General features: G+C 37.0%; 3 protein-coding genes across 9 annotated transcripts in view; 1 reads left to right on the forward strand and 2 right to left on the reverse strand.

Annotated features, from left to right (window-relative positions):
• The window catches only part of LOC121421067, a 34,946-nt gene extending 17,122 nt beyond the window's left edge, over window positions 1–17,824 (reverse strand). The window contains exon 1 of the mRNA XM_041615680.1: window positions 17,477–17,824. Coding sequence (XP_041471614.1) covers window positions 17,477–17,527 — 51 coding nt within the window. The 5' untranslated portion in view covers window positions 17,528–17,824. The remainder of the gene's footprint in view (window positions 1–17,476) is intronic.
• LOC121421068 lies at window positions 439–15,719 on the forward strand. 4 transcript variants are annotated; one of them, XR_005970931.1, is made up of 2 exons: window positions 439–982; window positions 11,962–12,149. XR_005970931.1 is itself a non-coding variant. In XM_041615681.1 (2 exons), the coding sequence occupies exon 2, from the start codon at window positions 14,820–14,822 to the stop codon at window positions 15,198–15,200; it is 381 nt and encodes a 126-aa protein (XP_041471615.1). In that variant the 5' UTR covers window positions 833–982; window positions 14,327–14,819; the 3' UTR covers window positions 15,201–15,719. The 4 variants fall into 4 exon arrangements, 2 of the variants coding, with proteins under 2 accessions (XP_041471615.1, XP_041471616.1); XM_041615681.1 differs by lacking the exon at window positions 11,962–12,149 and adding an exon at window positions 14,327–15,719 and having other exon boundaries at window positions 833–982; XM_041615682.1 differs by lacking the exons at window positions 439–982; window positions 11,962–12,149 and adding exons at window positions 7,193–7,215; window positions 14,327–15,719.
• An 895-nt stretch (window positions 17,825–18,719) lies between the features above and the next one.
• The window catches only part of LOC121422115 (uncharacterized threonine-rich GPI-anchored glycoprotein PJ4664.02-like), a 32,219-nt gene continuing 28,639 nt past the window's right edge, over window positions 18,720–22,299 (reverse strand). Inside the window, exon 7 of one of the 4 annotated variants that reach the window (XM_041616948.1) lies at window positions 18,720–20,987. In XM_041616948.1, coding sequence (XP_041472882.1) covers window positions 20,784–20,987 — 204 coding nt within the window. In that variant the 3' untranslated portion in view covers window positions 18,720–20,783. Of the gene's footprint in view, window positions 20,991–22,299 lie in introns of all 4 variants that reach the window. The other 3 variants (XM_041616946.1, XM_041616950.1, XM_041616949.1) reach the window with 3 other exon arrangements.

Consider the following 22,299-nt stretch of genomic DNA (forward strand, 5'->3'; position numbering starts at 1 on the left):
CTTTATTCACACATTTTGGCCCCTAAACAAGTTTTCGCGTTTCCCTGGGTCGTTGATTACAATCGGGAAGAACAATTTTCAGAAACGAGAAGGAAAAATCCCCTGGGAAAAAAAATACCCTAAACATGTTTGGCTAGTCTAAAAAAAAAGCTTTGAAAAAGTATTGTAAATAAATTTGAGTAATGCAGAGCTACCAAGTCTCACGCATTATGCGAGACTCAAACATTTTGGACTCTTGTTCATCCCCTCAAATCTCTGTCTCATGCAACTATCACAGCCTATCCCCATATACATTGTACACGATGTCTGTGATCTCACTCAGATTCACAGAAAATCTCACGCATAGCTGGTCTTTGAACTTGGCATCTCTTATTTGACCCTGCGATTTACCAGTCTTTCAAAACCCTTTTTTGGGGTGAAAATCTGTGTTTTTGATACGGCCTGCATCCAAAACTGAATCAAAAACACCCCTTAAATAAAGTTTGATAAAAGTGTTTGGTCATGCATGTGTACAGCAATATATCTGACTCAACCCTCCTGGTAAAGTACTCCAAGATGAATATGAATTCTGCTGCCAGGGATTAAAGCAAGGTGATATCATTCATAAATAAAGCTGCCCTGTGGATTAACCCATTGTCTACTGCATCCTTCAATCCATGCTTTATTCATCCAGGACCATCAGGCCTCATCAGCCAGAACTTGATTATTCCATTCATTCATACTGTTATGTAATACCTTTTGTGACATCCCTCACACTGAACTTGGCACAGGCATTGTGCAGGAGCTTTTTGTTTTGGTGATGAATAAGATGGTTACTAGGGGTGAACTATCTATTTAAGTGGTAGGCTGGGGGGGGGGGCAAGGAGTGGGTGGACATGATAGCCCTGCCAACCTTGCATCATTTCAATTACAGTCCCCCGATAGATAACAGCACATCTACAACAGAAACGCCTCCCCATCCCAGGCACTCCGTATAATAAAGGTAAGTTAGTTAGCTTTCAAATAAGTTTTGTGATCGATTTTAGAAAGAGATTTGTGCTCTTGTCTTATTATATGAGTTACTGTTCATTAAACTTTTGCTGCAAAAATGTCTTCTGTGCCTTGGTCTGTTTAGCCACAGAAAGCACAGAGGGTTTGATAAAAAGCACTGGTTTGATAAAAAACAAACAATAAAAAGGTTGTGAATTGTGAAAAGCAAAATATTCTGCGACGTCACAGACATGCAGCACATCTACATGTATGTGTTGTGTGCTATAGAGTGGTGCTGAAAATCAGTGAACCGCACCAGAAAATGCACTCTCTCATTCAGAGTGTAAAATAGGTGGTTTCAAACCGCCTCGATCACAAGAATCCCCGTTAAATTACGAGAACTTTTTCAGGCTGAAAAATACCCATTACTGATTCCTGCATTCACACCGCCCTGAACCACACCCTTCGGGATAAGTACCTGAAGTTACGAGCATGCGCAGTATGGTCTGATAAGCAGGCAAGGCGCGAGATTAAAAATCACTAGCCCAGCAGCCACCCACGGCGCCGCACCCAACGACATGCTGGGCTAAAAGTTCCCGTAATTTGCTTTCACATCGCCAAAATACCTGCGACCTTGGAAAAATCCCCGAGAAAGTTTTCGTAATTTCGCCAAGTACCTACTATTTAGCGGGTATTTTCTTTCGGGGAAATTACGCATAGTTTGCTTTCACATTACCAAAATACCTGGTATTTTCTGATCAGGGTGAATTTCCAGATCAGAGAATACCTGGAACTGACGAACTTCGAGGCGGTCTGAAACCACCTAAGGTAGATAGTACTACAATGCCGGGCAGGCCCTGGGAAACAAGCTTTTAATACTGAATGTTGTACAAGATGAATTAACTGACTTGCCAAGAAATTTGCACAGAACAAAAGCAGGAAAAAGTTGATATTCATGATATCCTGATGGATGTTGGGCTCAAAACTTTATCAGTCTGTTGATAACTGATGGATATCTAAATTCCGTTTAGGAACGTGAATGTTGTAAGGTGGGTCACTCATTGCATTGTTATGAAAATATTGCGCAATCTAGTGGTACCACGAGCCTAATTACAGCAGAAGGGCTAAATATATTCGTTCGACCCAACCCATTCAAATTTTTTCAATTTGATATTGCTGATTGACAAAAGTGTATGAAAATGACTCAAAATCTAACACTGATTCTAGAAATGGTAACTACTGAACTTCCTTTGCCCAAACTGGGAAGATATATCAACGATTTTGAACTATTTTTTGACTGGCGGGAGAATTGGGGCTATTTTACTGTTTCAGTTGATGAATTGGATCCCATCATAGCTATCTTCATAGATGGCGATTTATTTTTAAAATGAGATGGCTACGATACCCTTCTCTGGTCAGATATGGAAAGTCAGAATCCTATCCAAAGGTCGTAAACATTCGACCCTCTAATTTCACATTTATTTTCATGAATTTTTCTTAAGTGCCATTTTAACACACAAGTCTATGGGGAATGTTTTACGTGTGCGACACCTAGTACATTTATCAATCGCTGTGTGTGCTTCAAGGCAAGGGACCAAATAACTTGATTTTCACAATTTTTTTTATTAAATGGCCGTTTTTGGGGCACATTGAGGCTATTCCTGGATTTGGGGTTCAGTGCTTTCCTTTAATCAAGGGTGATTTATTTTGCTCAACACTGAATTATACTGTAAAAGCATATATATACCTCCTTATTCTGCTCCACATGGATGTAAGTAGAATATTGATTTTCTACACAAAACGACTTAAAATGCTTTTAAATGAATTTGGCAACCAACCCCTTACAAAATTATCAGAGACAACCTTTCTAAATTGGCAGTGACATCATCTTTCGTAATATACTACTAAAAAATAATGTCCAATGGGAAAATCAGATTCCTCTGCGTACATAGTGTAAAATTGTACACATCAATTTAGAGTGTAATCATGCTAATAATGCATGAGTCCACATACGTCATGGTCTTATTTTTTTCTCAATGTTTGGTCTTTATCTAAAATGATTTTATCTACACGCCTATAATTACTTTAATTACAAATTAACTTGATGATTAACAGTTTATTATACTTTCACCGAATGTTCCATCTTATTTGGTATTATAACTGTAACATTATGTTAATCTGCCCTGCTTGTGTCATAATGTGACCATGTCCTGGGCTCTCTTTTGTTCTGTAAATGTATATGTATTGTTGTCATTCTTGCACTGTTCCTTTATTGCTTTTCGCACAATAAAGTGATGCAAAACAACTGTCTGCGGCAGATCTCGGGTAACGTTAGAACAGGTGGTGTTCCCCAAGCAACTAATTTTGCAAGTTTTAGGGGCAATTTTGGCTGTCAAGAGGGTGAAATTGCCCATCCTCATACCCTTTTCATAAACCTATCCTCCAATTAGCCGCCTAAGAGTAATGCGGATAATTCAATAAAAATTGCGTTCATAAACTCCGAAAATAAGCCGCATTATTTTTATGAGCGCCCGTCCTGAAAAAGGCGGATAATCGCCATGACAACTGGACACGCCCCCTCTGATGCGGTTGTGTTGGAAAAGGTGACCTTGTGACCGCATCATGGCAATTATCCGCATTATTTGGAAATGCGTTCGTAAACTCAAAATCTTATCCCGATGCTGCTATTATGCGGATAATAGCAGCATCGAAGTAATGCGGATAACTCTTGTCCTCCTCCAATTTTACGACCAAATTATGCTGCTATTAGCCGCCTAATTCATTTTAATTGGGTTTATGAAAGGGGTATCATATAACTATCATGCTTCTGCATTGAGTGTACCTTCTCTATAAATGGAGTCTAAATTAGCCGCAGTGATAATTTGTTGAACTTTGGTATTCAATACAAAACATGAATATTCTGGTTCATTTCGGTTTATTCCTCTCCCCATTACATGATTTTATTATGCTCTGATAGTTTTATGCAATGCCAACAAAGACAAATTTCTAATTGTAGACCAATCTATCGATCTGAATCTATCCCCTATTTTCATTTTATTTTCAAGCAAACTGGAATTCCCCACTAGATGGATTTACAAAAAAAAACATTCCAAAGGTGTCATTACATGACAAGTAGGTCATGGTAACAGCATGATAACATCCTCGTCATAACAACGCAAAATATTGATAACAAAATTACTAAATATAGAAGGGAGCTTTTGAATCAAATGTATAATGGATTCGTTCTTCAAGGGGAGGCAGTCACGGCTGAACGTTTTAGGTCCCATGTGCAGATGCATGTGGTGTATGCAAATGTATGTAGCCATTGTAGGTTCCGGCGAGCCATTGTCTCAATCGATTTCATTTTTAATCTAATCAAGAAATGCATTTTGTTAACCAATACATATTTTTTCTCCATACGAAAGCTTCAAATTTTTGATATGTTGTTCACAAAATGCCATTCTTGATACAGAATGGAATGTTCATCTTTTGTGTTGGGGGGCACAACAATAGATGCCCCCCCCCCCCCCCCAAACAAAGGATAATCCTCAGCTGCAATGCCCATTGGCAATGCTTGAAATAAAATTGGGATTCAAGGAGAATATGGCTGGCAACACAACAGGCCAAAGATTTTTTCTTTAATTTTTGGGACTACTTTTCACAACTTTTTGCCTATATCTGCAAAATAGGATAAGATTTAACATTGTGATAAACAGTGCTCTCTTGAGCATTTTTGGGACTGAAACTTCCCCAGCCCCTGTTTTTCCCCTGAACAACACATCCAGTACAATGGAGTACCGGGGTGACAGCCACTTTTTATAACAAATTTCTTTTCTAAGGGTATATGAAGCTAATAAAAATATTTCAAATAAAATACCATGCGTCTTGAAGGTAACACCTGCTTCTCTCTCCTCAGAATTAGGTTTCTTGATTTTGATTCTGATGCCTTTCCATGTCTGGTCTATCATTTCACTGGAATTCTGTTCATTCCAGATGTTTACTCAATTAGTTCACTCAATTTTCATTTTGAAGATGAAAAAAAAGTTTTGACAGTTTCCTCATTCCCAATGTAACATGTTATTATATTTAGTATTCATACAATAACCAGGGTCCAACAAACGGCTCCATTGCAATGCTGACACAAGGAACATGCTCAGATTATCCTATTGCAACATACCTTGTTTTGGAAAACCCCAGGCCAGCTGTGTATTGCATTATAAGCCCTTTAAATCATGAATATGTATGATGCACCTCCTGATTGGCTGGCTTGTATATCTCTTAAGGATGACCTTCATGCATATTCATGAGTGGGGCTTTTGAACTGCATGCTGATTGGCTACAGCTGAGGGTATACTATGGGCATGTTCCTGAGGTAAACAATGCTTGAACTTTGCCTTGCTCATGCTCTTGACTGACATGATATAGTCTTGTAATGCAGACCTATGTTGATGATATACAGATAGCATACAAGTACGTACAGTATAAAATAAGTAAACATGAAAACATGATTGAATTTCTATTCTGTTATAAACAAATCACATCTTTATTAGCATTCTAAGAAATGAAAGGGGTGGGGTTAATGTCTGTTAGGTAAAAAAGTGAATAAAACTCCCGTTTTCTTCCTTTTTCACTTTATTTTTAGGTTTAATATTGGATCAGTGTATACTACCAATAAATGCATGCAAAATTATAGGCACCTTGACAACAAATGTCTATATGATTAAAAAAATGAAACGTCAACATGCACACAAGGCAGATGAAGAACTGGGCCCCGTCTCAATACAAAGAATTATAATTGATCAGTGTCATAATTTTTTTCTCCTGGAAATTTATAAAATGTCCCATGTGAACAAAGAGGAGCACATCAAATTTTCAGGAAAATGATGAATACATGTATTATCATATCTAGATATTTTTAACAAACATTCATTTTAGGTGTTGAAGTTGCTGGTTTTCCATAGGTGTGAATGATCGAATCAATTGCAAGACCAGGGCCGAGGCCAATCTCAAGTTGGTCATTTCCCTCTTTCATACTCCTATACGCTTTTCACACTGCATTTCCTTAATCCTATACTATTCTTTTTTTCGTTTCACACTGTTTTTATTTGCTTAGCTAGGGTTAAAGGTGAATGCTAGTTTTGGTAACGATATCAAAATGAGTTCGTACAGAATCCAATGAAATGACCACTAAAGTGTCTGTTTGTATGAATAAAATGTATGTGCCAAAGGATTCTGGAAGAAATTGTGTGATTGCTGAGAAATCAGCAAATAAGCACAGGATTCGGGTAGAGCGTCGGGCCCGACGCTCTAAGCAATAATTAAACATTGTCCCACGTGCGCTTATCTGTGTTGGGGATCTTCGGTGCGAACATTTTCAGCGTAGATTACAAGATTACAAAGTTCAGTTAATGTAACTGTACCAGATCTAGATCCTCGATAATATAATGACAATTAAGCCTTATTTTACAGACTTTCTCATGAAATCAGTGTTTACTGCAACTACTGGAATTTCTCTTTAATGCCTTAACCCCGGACTATTGCACAGCTCATAATTATTGATTTTACCATGGAGAGTGGGACTACCATGCAATTTCCATTTCTGCGATTGGCTAGTGCTTAGTCCGGTTTCGTTTCACACTGCATCTCATAGCACCACAATATTTAAAGCCGGCTAACCCTGCGTTTTTGCAGGGCCAAATATTACAGTACTATTTACTGTGCTGGCCCACTTTGCTAAAACGTAGTGTGAAAACGAAGTGGGCTAAGCTGAACCCTGGGAAATTGGTGGGGCTAAGACCCCCGCCCAGCCCCACCAATATCCTGGGGTTAAGGAAAAAAAGTGCAGTGTGAAAAGTATACTAGACAGATAAAATACTGAAGTACGGCTTTATCTTCCAAGACTTTTCAAAGCAGTGCATTTAAAGCAGAGGCTCAATTGAACCAATGTTCTGAATCAACTAGCCACTGACTCACTGAGACAACTTTTATTCAAAGGATCTAAATAGCGAAAGATCAGAACATTCTCAAATGTATTGAAATTGGAGAGGGATTTCAACGCTTGCCTGACTGGCATTGTGCAGAATTTATTTACACTCTTTTTCATCAAATAACTGGAAACAATATATAACCTATTCCACCCTTGAAATAACACTGGATCTGCACATTTGCAAATTTTATTCATACTTCATCGGTTCTCAGACAGACATGAAATGGTCCGCATGATTTACAGTACTCTTTCCAGAATTTGTGAGTAATGGTGTAGATTTATATTTTGTAGTACTTTTCAGTTCAGTTATTCAGAAACACGGCACATTCTTTACGTGGGATGAGCAAACTGAACCAACAACAATCTGATTCAGACAATGCATGAGCTTTTCAAACAAAGGCATAAAAGACAGCGTGTCTACATTTTCCAAACAGTATGAAGAGGATGATGAATGTTTGTTTCTATGAATATTTTGCAAGTAATGTTTGATAAGGTAGTTGAGGAGAGATTTCATATACTTGAGTAGGGAGGGGTATGGTATTACAAGCCAAAGAACAAGGCTATGAGAGTGTTCTCACTGCCTTGTTTGCTTGTGATATTTTACCACAATCTTCAGGGTTAATTCACAAAATTGCCATTTCATCTATTGCCAACTCGTCCACTCATCACAGTCTAACTTCATAGTCTAATGCCATTCCACTCATAAACATTTTTGTCTAACAATTTTCTAACAACGATTCGGTACAATAGCCACCTTATTTTTATTAATTTGGCCCAATTAACACTTATTCAAATTAGACCAAACACCAACGGTAGGCCTATATGGAGTAAATTCCCTATTGGACCAACTGGTTAGTAGATGAAATGGTGAGCAGACGAAATGGCACTCAGACAATGTGGATAGTGGACGAACTGATGGTAGACCAAATGATATCAGATGAATTGGCATTAGACGAACTAAAAAAAAAAAACACCCTGAAGAAAGAGAGTCAGGGAGAATGAGAGTAAAGAGAGAAATGGAAAGAGAAAGAGACAGGATATACAGACAGAAAGGGGAGGGGCAATTCTGACCAAACCCTTTTACACCTCAGCGAGTCGAAAACGGGCATTTGCGCATTTTTGTTCCAGCTACATAGATACATGTAGGTGGTTTGAATAAAATGGCTGTTTTGCTTTTCAACTCACCGTACGGCTGCCATAGAGAAAATGTGATTGCGGTATCAGGGAGAAGGAAAAATAGAAATAGAAAGACAGGTTATGTAGACAGAAAAGAAGGGGAGGGGGGTAATTCTGACAAAATCCTGCAGCTATATTACAAGCAAAATTAACAAGGCAATGAATAAAGACCGGGAGAGAGAGAACAAAAAACGGTGAAGAAAAGTCTGACAACAAAATATATCCTTTGGATAGTGACATTGAATGATACTCAGTCTACTTGGCACTGGAAAACCCAACTTACATGCATGTATGCAATAGACCACTACTATCACACACATACATGGACAAGGGTCTGAACTTCCAGACTAGCTACATGTACTAGGCCAGACAATGTTTTTAAATAACAACAAACAGCTGCAGCCCATCCCACTCTACTGTCTGACATCGCTGGTAATACATCTCTCTCAGCATACTGGCAATACCTTTTGTGTACTCCTATCCAAAAACGCATACTACCAAGAAAAATTGATTTCATACATGTTACAGCACTCATCGTCACATCTGGCAAGTAATATCAAACGCTTGTCATTGCTGTGTGAACAAGTGAATTGTTTAAGGGATTTCTAATATTCAGGTATGTTACAATTTCTGCATAGCTTGACTTGATATGAAGGGTCTTGGGGTTGATCCATTAGAACCCGTTCTCATTAATGCCCTAAAACTAGTTTAGTGGAAACTAGTTCAACCTGTAATGAGAACGATCAAAGCAATCCTGGAGGCAATCTTCCAAACTGGTTCGGGAAACCCATTTGCAATATATTTTTCAAGATCGCTTTGCCTCATTTCAGCATACTATGCAAGTGAGGACACAACCCGTCTTCAAGAAGCGATCTTCGCCAATTTTTAGCGTGCTACTCCACACATAGTGTGTAGAATGTATATGGTGCGGTTTCAAATTTCGCGCGAAACATGTACATGTATCCCACCGAGAACGTTCCCATAGCAACAAGATCACTTTAGGTGAAGTGGTTTTGAAAACTACTTTGGGGTGATCAAATGGGAACCCTGGCAAAGTGATCTTCCAAACTGAATTCCTGAACCGCTTTCCAGTAACTAGGTTTAGAAATTATAGTGTGAACACTGTCTTAGATTACATCTAAACTCTGTACTTCAAAACCAAAGTTGTATATGTACAGGTTACATTGTGTGTATTGTAGAGTTTTCAGAGAAGTGTATTCGGATGATATTTATTTCTTGGAGCCCCGGAGGGCCACTTACATTGACGAGTGGATACCATGCGCGACCGAAAAAAAAACAGTAAAAAGGATGTCTTTTTCAAGATAGGGCACATTACATACGTAACATAAAAAATGGTGTCAAACACACAAAAATAATGAAAAAAGGGTATCTATTTTGCTAGGAAAGCTATGTGTTTAGGGTCAAATTTGCGGGGATGATAAAACAAGATTAAAATGTTTTTTAAAAGGATGTCCCTTTCCCCCAACACTGGGTGTTTAGAGTCCAATTTGCACGAGTTAAACCAAATGGTATGTAAAGGTAAACTGATGACCGACGGACCCGTGAAATACAATATATTTGTACTTGTTTAGGGGTTCATTTCAGGGAATACTCGCCAAGAGTATCGTTTTGTTTACAATACTTGTTAAGGGGTGCATTTTAAGTATATGGAATATACGTGTTTAGGGTGCTTTTCGAGACCCCATGGTCGCGCATGGTATCCACTCGTCAATGGAAGTGCCCCCCCCCCCGGGCTTGGAAGCAAATGAAAGTGTTTCAAACCTAATCCCTTCATTCCTTACACAGAGGATTTAATCTTGTGTTCATTTCCATCCTGAATCTTCTTTTATTTGCATAATTTACATTGATGTTCCTACACTTTTGATTTTTTTATAACTCAGCCTGAAAAAATTTGTAATGCCGAGAAAAAAGATGGCCACTACTAAAATGGGTCTAGCTACATTTTTTTCGTAAATGTGTACCTATCAGACATGTAATTTCATATCTCCTATAATAAAGAAAAATATTTTTTTCATCATATTGCATTATACTATACAGATGGGGATTTATGGACTTTATATAGTGTGATATGAAGGGGAGCTGCTTGCACACGATACCCCAAATCAAAAACTTTGATTTAGATAAAAACTGACGACATTTCAGTTTTTGATACATTTCCAAAACCTAACCAATATTTTTTTCTCTAGCCCCCTTTATTGAATCATCGGGGTGAACTATCACTTAAAATTTATACGTACTGTTCAATACCAATTTATGACTTTAGGGTACTGGAAATAAAAGTACAGGCAATCAGCATGTCTGGTTGATCAAATTCCAATTTAAAAAAAAATTGATTAACAGCAACCAAAGCAATAATCGTGTACTGGTACCTGTATGAGTATACAATGGTATCGATGGCATTCAAGCAACATGTAACATGGAAGAGGCAAATCATCACATCAAACCAGCAATGTACACTGCAAATTAGGATTTTATCCAATTCAGTACAATTTTTTAGGAAAGCGACAATGGGATTTTTTCCCCAACAAACGATATTTTTTGAAAATTGTAAGAATTACGAGTATGATTTTGGAATGAAATGTTCCTCAAAATTTGTAACAAAAATTAGGATTTTAGACTTGAAAATACGATAAAAAGAAATTCAGGATATGTTTTCATATTTAAGGTTGGAAGCTTGTAATTTGGATTGTGAATGTCATGCCTCTGTTTCAAAAAGTTGCTGCAATTCCGTTTAAATTCTAAATCTAATATCACATGGGTCCCTGAACACTTTCTCTTCAATAAATTTCTATGAATTTGGAGAGCGGTGTTGGCTCAGTCGGTAACGCGTCTGCCCGTCGAACCAAAGATCGTGGGTTCGAGTCCACCCCGGGCGGATGACTGAAGCCAGTGCGTTGTGTGTAAACGTCTCTCCCATGTTTCATAGATGCAGGCTATGTTACAATGGAAAACACTCCATCCCTCGGATAGGACGTTAAATGGAGGCCCCGTGTAGAGGAGAGTCACCACCTTTGCACGTTAAGAACCCATTTACCATTCGTATAAGAGTAGGGGGAAACCCCGGTGTAGTGGTCCACCTGCATTCCCCCCAATCAGTTATATCGGGAGAAGAGACCTGCGGGTCACAGTGATTCAGTTCGCTTTTCGCCTCCCAGGCACAGGTGACGCCAAAACAAATAATAATAATAATGATGAATTTTGAAACAAACGACCCTTGGAGCTATGATCGCGGGATTGCGTATAAACCGAAATATATACAGTGCGTCCCAGAAAAAACGAAACCGAGATTTAGCGATCATTTATCATTACTTAATCATAAATAAAATAGACAAATGACCTAACAATTTAAAGCTTAGAATCTCCTCTTTCATCTGATATTAGTTAGATTATTTCTCATTCGAACATGAGTGAGCAAATACAATTTGAAGAAAGGATATCAAAAACTCATTTGGTGGGGGTATTTGGGTTTCAAAAAGAAAACCACATTTTTGAAAAGTTCAATATATCTCCTCTTTAATGTGAAACCTAAATTACAGAAAATGGTCAAGAAATAACAAAGTTCTGGTCATTTGAAATAAGGCTTGAATTTCAATAATTTCATAAAAAGAAGAGGTTCTCCAGGCTGGCTTTCAAACTCACTCAACACTCCGTTTTGTTGACGATCATTCATGCATTAAATCGTTTGTTCACCATGTGAAAGCTTCTGTGGAAAACTGGTGAACACGTTTATCTCATGAAATTATGGAAATACAAGCCTTATTTCAAATGACCAGAAATTTTTTATTTCTTGACCATTTTCTGTAATTGAGGTACCAAATTGAAGAGCGGATATGTACCAGCACCCCTATGTACCAGCACCCCTACGCACCAGCATGCCTGCACACCAGCATGTCTGCTTACCAGAAGACCCAAAACCACTACCAACAAACCAGAATGTATGCAGACTACATGACTGTAGACCACATAGCATTGAAAAGCTCTGGAGGCAAGGGATGCCACACCCTTTCAGCCTTTCCACTGGAAACTATAGGTGGTTTCAGACTGCCTCGAAGTTCCAGGTATCTCTGATCGGAAAATTTGCCCTGATCAGAAAATACCCGCTAAATAGTAGGTACTTGGCGAAATTACGAGAACTTTCGCGAGGATTTTTCCAAGGTCACAGGTATTTTGGTGATGTGAAAGCAAATTACGGGAACTTTTAGCCCAGCATGTCGTTGGGTGCGGCACCATGGGTGGCTGCTGGGCTCTGATTTTGAATCTTGCGCCTTGCCTGCTTATTATACCATACTGCGCATGCTCGTAACTTTGGGTACTTATCCCGAAAGGTATGTTTCAGGGCGGTGTGAATGCAGGAATAATTAATGAGTATTTTTCAGCCTAAAAATGTTCTTGTAATTTAACAGGGATTCTTGTGATCGAAGCGGTTTGAAACCACCTTATGTCCCAGGAGTTTTGTAGAATTTGGGATGTCACAAAACTGGGAAAAATGGAAATTATGAACATCAATTATAATAGCAGAGTATGCTAACAAATATGAGGAAACTTTGAGAGACAGTCATGTATAAGTAGTTCTATGCAAGCATTCACCTCTCACATATTTCAAGAGGTTAAAACTTAAAAAAAGTTACTAATAATAGACAATGTGCATGTACACAGAGCAACTACTATTCATGCAATTCCAAACCCCAAATCACCTCAGTTTGAACAAAAAACTCTGTTTTTATGAGAGCTTATGGACGAGTGAAGGGTACCCATAATATAAAAATAATGAAGGGAAAATAAAAATCTCATAATCACGAATGTAGCACCCAATGGAGAGATAAGAATGTCATTAATATGCAAACATGTCTATGCCTGCTCCTCTGGCAACTGGGTTTATTGGCCATAACTGTATTCTAATTCCACCATTATTTATCAGTTCCTGGAAGATAAAAATGCCTTTATACTCACACTATTAATACTAACCAAATATATTTGGTTCGTAATGGAATTTGAGAAGTACATGTATATAAAGGAGCAGGGTTTTTTTATCCCCCTCACACATACACAAAAACACCCATTCATTAAATTACTCATGCAAAAGAAAGTTAAATTAACATTCCTTATTCTTTTTCAAATTTTCTAAAAAATAGACACAAAATTAAAAGCCCACATAGGGAAGGGAGACACAAATATATATATGGAATGCTATAAACAATCTGTTTAATAGTGGGTGCCATGGTAACAAACCATACAAACAGGGAGGGAGTGTAATGATCAATGTTTTTCTTCTCAATATCTTTCCTGTCAATACCCAGGGGGCGGTTTCATAAAGCTCTTCAGAAGTTAAGTTATTTTAAGAACGACTGGTGATCCTTTCTTGTTGTAAATGACATTCACCATTGAATGTTAAATAGTGACTGTTAGCGCGTAAGACAAATTCACCTTTTGTTCTTAAAGGAGAATGAAACCATTGGAACAATATAGCTTGTGTGAAAACAGAAAAATCAAAGAAACAGATCAACAAAGGTTTGAGAAAAATCAGACATATAATGAGAATGTTATGAGCATTTGAATATTGCGATCACTATTGCTATGGAGATAGCAAATTGGCAATGCGACAAAGATGTGTGATGTCACTGATGAACAACTCTCCCCATTACTTTAGTATATATTTCACTTGTATTTCACTTGAATTGCCTCTTTTATCACATCTATCCATAGATCATGTGTTCTTTCTACATGAGGGCATGTAATACATTTTTTTTAAGAATACATAATGGATAAAGAGTTTGTATCATCGTAAGAAAAAGCAAAAAGAGACATTTTGAGGGTATTTTATAGTCCACCAAAGGGAAAGTTGTTCATCAGTGACATCACACATCCTTGTCGCATTGCCAATGGGAGGATCTCCATAGCATTAGTGTTTGCAATATTCAAATGCTCATAACTTGTCATTATTTGTCCGATTTTTCTCAAACTTTCTTTTTTCTTATTCTTTGATTTTTCTGTTTCTACACAAGCCTATTTGTTCTAAAGGTTTCATTCCCCTTTAACTTACACACAGCTTTATGAAACACCCACCTGTCGTCATCTATGACTTGCCCTTTAAATATTTTATCAGAACATTGCAGTATTTATTCATGTATCCAATTTCAAAACAAGTATCTCTAATTTGCTTTCTCTTTCCTGCAGAGCCAAAGTCCTTGTCAAAACTCTGTAAGCTCATTCAACCAATCACCGGGAGTTGCAACAGGAAGTACTCAACCGATGAAGACTTTTGGACTATACTGACTTGAATCACAAGAGGGCAGCAGACAATTTAATAATCATTGATCGGAGAAAAGTTAGGAAATTTATAGATTTAGCCGACAAACCCAGATAACCAGGGGAATTCCAGCTTCCACCTCCACCAATAAAGAAAACAATGATCACCAAGTGTGCATAATTCATGCATAGACTTGTCCTGGGAATTCCAATCTCTGGAATGTGATGGTTTATCAAGCATAGCAAACAAAAGCTTGATTGAATGGTAATTACTCAGCTGCTTTAGTGGCAGTGAAACCACACCCCCTGAATCCCTATATTTGTGATCAGACAACTGCTTGGTGCGATTAACACTGAAAATTGGAGGGTTACGAAGATAGCTGATTCTTCGCTTGGATCAATTTTCAGCACACCAGTGCAAATGAGTGGTCCCACACGGCAGGTCAAAATCATAATGGATGAATCGCAGCGGGGAAAGAACTCATCCAGCAAGGCAGAGGACTTTTACAACTTCTTCCGCAGTAGGAACAACAACGAGATCCGGGCCAATCTGGGGCTCATCGCCTCCAATCCGGACCTGGACAAGCAGGACCTGGCCCTGCTCGTGCTGATGCTGAAGAACATTTCGCAGCCGTATGTGAGGCGGCTGATCCGCGAGACGACGTGCTCACAGATGCTTCAGCAGATGCTGGACACGGTAACAAAAAACGAGAGCAAGCGAGGGATGATGCCATGCCCCAACGACGTTGAGGAGATTGAAAAGATCATCTTTGGACCTCCTCTCAGCCCAGATGTTCCATGAAACTCCTTTTGATACATTTATGAACATTGCAGGCGCTGCGCACTTGCTTACTCTGAATATACATGTATATGAACTTGGACCTTAAAAGACTAGGCAAGATGATTATGTATGTGCCTTCACTATCCTAGCTCTGTGCTTTAAAATGTTTTCTTTTATTGTTATTTGGACAAAAAGAGTAAAATTAAGCGAACAGATAGCTGAAGATTTTATTTTTTAAAATAGGATAAAATATAACATGTACACTGTAATGCAGAACTGCCAACCTCTGTCAACCAAAAAACATATCCATAATTAAAATCATATTTTGAAGAAAAAAAAACATTTTGGTACAAAAATTGATAAATTACACATATGAAGCATGGTAATCAAATTTAACAAAAACATTTTGCAATAAAAACTCATATTTTGTCACTTTGATTATGAAAAAAAACATGCTAATATCGTTAAAAACACATTAGTTGGCAGCTTTGTATAATGTAGTGGCAGTTTTGATTTTTGCATTACATGTATATTGTTTAACCAATTCTACACATGTCTGTATAAGCAACCTAATGTGGTCATCTCCCATTCCTATTTCTTTCATTCAATAGGTACTGTAATTATTCCAAATTGTGGTTCAAAAAAGTACAAATAGGAATAACTACCGACTCAAAGTGTACCGGTATTGAAGATCACCATTGCTCAGACGTACTCTGTAACAAGGGGATAGTTTCCCAAAACTAAGATTTTATATAATATCTAATTTTGAAAAAAGGGACATGACATAAAGTAATTGCATATTCATGATAAGCCATAGAAGTGAATCTCTAATATAGTGCAAGACTTTACAATTTGATAACTGTTAGTTTTCATCAAGTTTGATACAATTTTCCATGTTGTGTTTGTGTATAGAATACTATTCATTCAATTTATATCATTTTTAGCCCGAAGTAAATGTATATACGTGTACAACCCTTCAAATTTTATGATGACATAAATTAAAGATACGAGAAACAATTACTTTCCAAATATCAAATGCCAACATTTCTCTAAGGTTCAGAATGGCCTCACCTAGTATAAAACAGAAATATGCAGTTTTACTATAACATTACATGTATTTATCATTTCCGTAAAAATTGTCTCTCAATTTTGAATATTATTATGGAGTGTATTCTGGATAACTGCTAGAAATTTGGTGGAATAGAAAAATTATCCAATCAAATTAAAGAGTTTTTCTATAAACCTAAGATCAAATGACAATAAAGTTATCCACATCAAAATATGTCAAACAATGCTGGCAAGTGAGTGTTCCTAGTCATTGCTCCAAGAGCATGGAACAATCTCCCCAACTATATAAAAAAAACAGTCTCAATGTATTCGAGAAAATTCTAAAAACACATTGTTTCCATTAGCGTCTGCTAGCCAGCATTGGACATTCAATGTTCTGTAAGTTTTCCTTTTGCATTTTATAGGTTTGTTTTGTTTTATTCTAAATGTATTGCACTTTGTACCTTCATAAGAAAATTCAAAAATAGAAATATTATTACTATTATTATTTTTTGGAAATGCTCATCTTTCGCCTACAGGCACGATGTTTGTAGACCTTAAGCAAACAGTGTCTAGTCGCAAATGAATTATCAGAACGGCAAACAGTTGACTCCAACAAAGGTCAGATAAGGGGACCTTGTTAATTTATAATTGGGAAACTTGGGATCAAATTTTGTGAGACTAATGATCAAGAGCTTATTAAATTTAAAACGGTAAGATGGAAATTTGCCAGATATTGCATGTATAGATGAATAGTCTCCAAACATCGGATCCATCTTAACTCTATGGAAATCAATCAGTGTCATAAATTTTTCCTCAGGAAATTTGCATAATGTCCTTTGTAAACAAGGAGATGCATACTGAATTGTAAAAAAACAGCCAGTGAATGAATGAATATACATCATATCTAGAAAATATTTTAAACAAACATGCATTTTGGATGTTGACTTGCTAGCTTTCCGTGGTTGTGATTGATAGAATCAATCATAACTCTTTATAAGATGAGGCCCTGGGCTAGTTTTTGAGCTTCCAATGTCCTTTTGAACATTTCGGGGGTGACATCGCCCAAGCCCTATGTATTATTTTCTCTGGTTTGCTTAGTTTATGACTTGTCATGTTTATATTGTCATTGTTATTTTTCTTCTTGGAAGGGGGGGGGGTGTTAAGGAGGTGAATGTTACATATCTAGGTAGCATCACATTCCAAACTAAACAGCATCTTTACAAAAAAATCATAAATGTGTAACATACCTGTGCGCCCACACCAGCTCTCGCATAGTGGTTATCTGGGAGAGATTCCATCTTCTTCAGTTTGTTCTTCACCGATTTCTCTCCCTCTGCTTTTCTATCCTTCGTCTTCTGAACTCCTCCTTTCTTTCCACCAGCTTTTCCCTTTTGACTGAAATGATGGACAGAAGAACTGAATATGAACCAGTATCTATTTAGCCCTATCTAGGCCAGGGTATTTTGGGAGATCATAGGGGGGGGGGGCTTGAGGTCTTGGCCGAAGATGAGGGAGACTCTACAGTGCGTATCAACATAAAAAGTTTACACTTAGAAAACATCCTGTAAAATTATACCGTTGTTATATCCTGAAGATTTTTCCACATTTGAACATTGGTAAAGATCCATTAAAGCAAATGACGATATAACTGTTGAAAAATAATTCTGTTTACTTTTGAAAAGTTAGTGAAAAATTATTTTGCGCAGAACTTTGAAATAGTTATGCGAATAAAAGTAGGCCTTAATCATGAAGAACACGTTGAATTTAGGTAGTGAAATTGATTTAAAGATATCTTTTGCGTTTTTAAACTTGTTTCCTTGTCTAAAACACTTCAAAGATTGCATTGCGCCCCATCCACTCCCCCACACACCGAGGCCATCATGACGATATTTGCTTTACAATGAGCTGTGATTTACATGAAATGGCTTAGGCTTGATTTTCATTTTGTTAATCATTGTCAAGCTAGGAAAAAGTGCGGAGAAACAAGTATTAAATGAAAAATAAAATGTAAAGCACATTAAATAATAAAAAACTTAGTGAAAAATGCTGGAGATGTCCGATATAAACTTTTGTTCAGATTAAGTTATGTCCTCAGATCCAGCTGGCACAAGAAGGGAAAAGTTGTGCTTACTATGTGTTGAAATATCAATTTGGGTGGCAAAATTGTTACAAAATGCTTGAATGTATCCATTTCATTTCAAGTGACTAAAAGTGCAAGGGAAATATATGAGAAATGCATCGCAGGGTAAGTTTGATTTCGCCCTTTCCCCTTGACACAGTGTGAAAACAAGCATTTCTTCGCAAACAGATTTCTGTGAGCTTTACAAAAATAGGCAGTGCTCACTCAACTGTAACATTCGGTCAAAACTTTTACTTTCATTGGATAGATGAGACCCAAACCCAAGATTGTATGTGGAAAAATTACCAACATGTTGTATATTTTTCAATTCCCAGGGCTTTTTCAAAGTTTAATCCTTTTTTTGATACGCACTGTATAATGTACAAGACTAGTACATTTTGTACATTACTGTACATTTTGTACAACGTGCCTTTAATAACATTGATGGCGATTGATATTTACTCCTGTGGCATCTGATTTTCTTAAAAAATGAAGATAATGGTTTGGAATTTGCAGAGACTTTGTTAAACTGTATGGAAAAGGGAAATGCTATTTCTTCTAACAAATTACCTGGTATATAGTTTTTATTATTTTTTTAGAAGCTGAACTACTGTAATTTGGGAATCATATTAGGCGCTCTGAAGAGGGGATTTAGCGCATTACAAATCCAATCTATTATTCAATTTCAATTCAATTCATTTATTTATTCAACCATCAAAAGGATAAAAACAGTACAATATACAGTATCAACAAAGTATCAGAAAAAAAACAAATAAATAGATGGTTCGGAGACCCAGGAGAAGCAATGCTTATGATAGGGGTCACCGCTCGATACATCAATACATTACAAATGACAAAAAGTAAAAATCCCAGATCAAAATTAAAAGAAAAAAATTATCATTACTTTGGCTTCTGTACAGGGGTGTGAGTGGTCACAAATAAAAAGATCTGAAAAAATGAGCAAGAGTGTTGAAAAGTTTGAGATCTGAAATAGGAAGAGCTCCCATACTAATTGTAAAGAGGAAACCTAAAATATGCTAAAAATAAGCTGAAAATCAGATCAAATAAATCTGAAATCAGCTAAAAATCTGAACTCTCACACCCTGTCTATAGTGTTCATAATTCATCATCTATTTGATTCTCAGCTTTATTGGGAGGTTTAATCTATATTTTCTAAAGGGTGATAATAAGGTTTCGGGTAAGAGTTCTGCTGAAATTCTATAACCTTGAAAAATAGATTTACATGTACAATGCAATGTTATAGTTCTTGTATCGCTATGTATGGAGTAATATAATAAATTCAATTATTTTCACAAATTCTTGTATGGGTGAATGAACGATTGTCTTTCATGTACAAAGTTTTAATATCAGACTTCCCGGAATCCAGTTTCATAAGTATAAGTAGTTACACTGTAGATGTATTTATTGTCCATAATTGGAAATTCTTTTTGTTTTCATGCCGTGCAAAATGGTAGACAACAAATTCTATAAATTCAACATGAACAATGGAATCTATATTTGGAACATAATTTAACATAATATATCTTACATAATAAGTCATAACAGAGCATTTAAATAAAATGAAAGAGTTCACTAAAATGAGGCATTATATATGAGTTCCCTAAAGGCTGGCCACATCCGTCAGATAGTGACATTGAAGGTTGAGTCCCCAATAATGAATGTGATTGATACAGCTTTGTAAAACATAAACTCACACAAATTAACAGAGGATTCACCCCCCCCCCCTCTCCCCATGCGACCTCCTTTAGATCCCGACACTCATCCTATTGTACTCTTTTCACCTCTGTAATGGGTACAACGCTGGGCCCCGTCTTACAAAGAGTTATGATTGATCCGATCAATCGTAGCTCTATGGAAATCCATCAGTGTCATATTTTTTTCTACAGGAAATTTGCAAAATGTCCTTTGTAAACAAAGGAGAACATACCAAATTTTATTTGTGTACAGCCATATAAATTACTCTCATCTACATAATGTATGTGAATGTTCAATTATTAACTCATTTGACAGTCATATTCATAACTGTCTGGGAGTGATATGCATTTTCTTCATTATGAAAGCAAGGGGAAGGAAAATAGTAAACCTAAGAAATAGAGATAATTACAGATTAGACGTATTGTTTTCTTGAAAGTGAGTGAAGTCCTGAAAAGGACTGTAAACCAGATGAGATGAGCTGAATATAGCGTGAGAAGCGATGGTTTGAGTAATAGCCGTATGAATTGAAGAGAGATTACTCTCTTCAATCTTTTTGCCTGTACATGTATTTCCTTCCCTTCTACATATTACACATGGTGAACCTCAAAACTTCTCCATGTTATAAGCTCCACCATGCAATCCTACAAAGATCAAATACAGAGTAACAAATCTTTGGGCTTCCTGTGATTCTAGCACAGAATAATCCAAAGTGGTCTACGTCATGGTCTACAGTCCCCCAAACTCCCTTTGAGGACAGCACCCCTACTGTACCTTTTTCTCCCCTGTGACGAGTATAACTCCGGTTCTAGTACTCTACTGATCTCCTCTTGAGCGGCCATGTATTCTCGCCTCTGTTTGTAGAGCTCCTCCCCCGTATCACTTCCACTAGTACTTCCATCTCTTACCCTCTGGTGACCTTTGGTCTGCTGATAACAAGAGAGAAAGAAAACACATTGGCCCGTATTCTGAAGTCGGGTTTAACTTAAACTCAGGTTTAAAGTTGTGGTTTAAATATGGAGAGCCAATTGTTATTGTTAGTTTCAACAATTCTTTCCCATTTTCATAGATAATCAAAAGAATACAAATGATCATATTTTGTACTTTTGCTGACTTCTGAAGCGTTGTACATCACAAATAGCCAATATTCTTTGTCATGCAATGGTGCGATATTTCGCATTCGGTGAAAGATAAAAAAATTTCATTCAACAATTTTATCCTTGTTGAAGAGAGTATCTTTCTTTCACCTCATGTAAAATCTCATTGACCTGTATTCTGAAGTCAGGTTAAATCAAAACTCAGGTTTAAACTTTTTGGTTTAAGTATGGAAAGCCAATTGTGGCATAATTCTCTACCAGTAGACGTATCAGCTCAATTGTATCAGCTCAATTGACTCTCAAATCATTTTTAAATGTCTGGGAAGGATAAATAAGATAATTTTTTCACCACTAACAAATTGAAACAGAGAACAATAAACATACCATGTGAACAAATTTTGATAGGTTTGGCTTCCCATAATTTTAGCACCGAGATAGACCATGGTCTAAGTTAAACCCGGGTTCAAAATTCTGAAGTCGGGTTTAACTTAAATCAGGTTTAAAGTTGTGGTTTAAGTATGGAAAGCCAATTGTTACACAAATCAAATCGGGGGGATTACGGCTATTAAAAGTGCATGGGATCAATCAACAAACACAGGCGATCGACCCAACCTCTTCTCAAAAACTAAAACAGATCTAAACACTCACCAATCAAACAGCAAAAGCAATTTATATTGCAACCAAAATCATAATTTAAATACCAATCTGCGACTGTTAAAAAAATGATCGCATTGCTTTTTAGAAATTCTTGCGATGCATATGATATTGGAGCAATGGAGCTCAAGCTTGCTTGCATAAATGCCGCCCTCTTTAGATCAAATTATGCAATCTCTTTGCCATAACGATACACGCAATTGAACCGTGTTTCAATACTTGCATTAAAATAGACGCTCATAAATTCGCGTTTTTAAATTCGCGCTCGCCGATCTTGCCGCGAAATGCGCGAAAATTTCCACACCGCGAATATTTCCACTTTTACAGTAATGTAATTGAGTGGGTAATTGTTGATTCATTCTGACCAAGTTTAATATATATCATTCTAGGACGTGCTTTATCAAGTTCCATAAAAATCTCAAAATTCCCTTTGGGTGACTTAATGTTAGGAGTGTCAGGTTAAAAGCAGTTTTATACATGTAGCTCT

The sequence above is a fragment of the Lytechinus variegatus genome, chromosome 9 (assembly GCF_018143015.1).
Source record: "Lytechinus variegatus isolate NC3 chromosome 9, Lvar_3.0, whole genome shotgun sequence".
NCBI lineage: Eukaryota > Metazoa > Echinodermata > Echinoidea > Temnopleuroida > Toxopneustidae > Lytechinus > Lytechinus variegatus.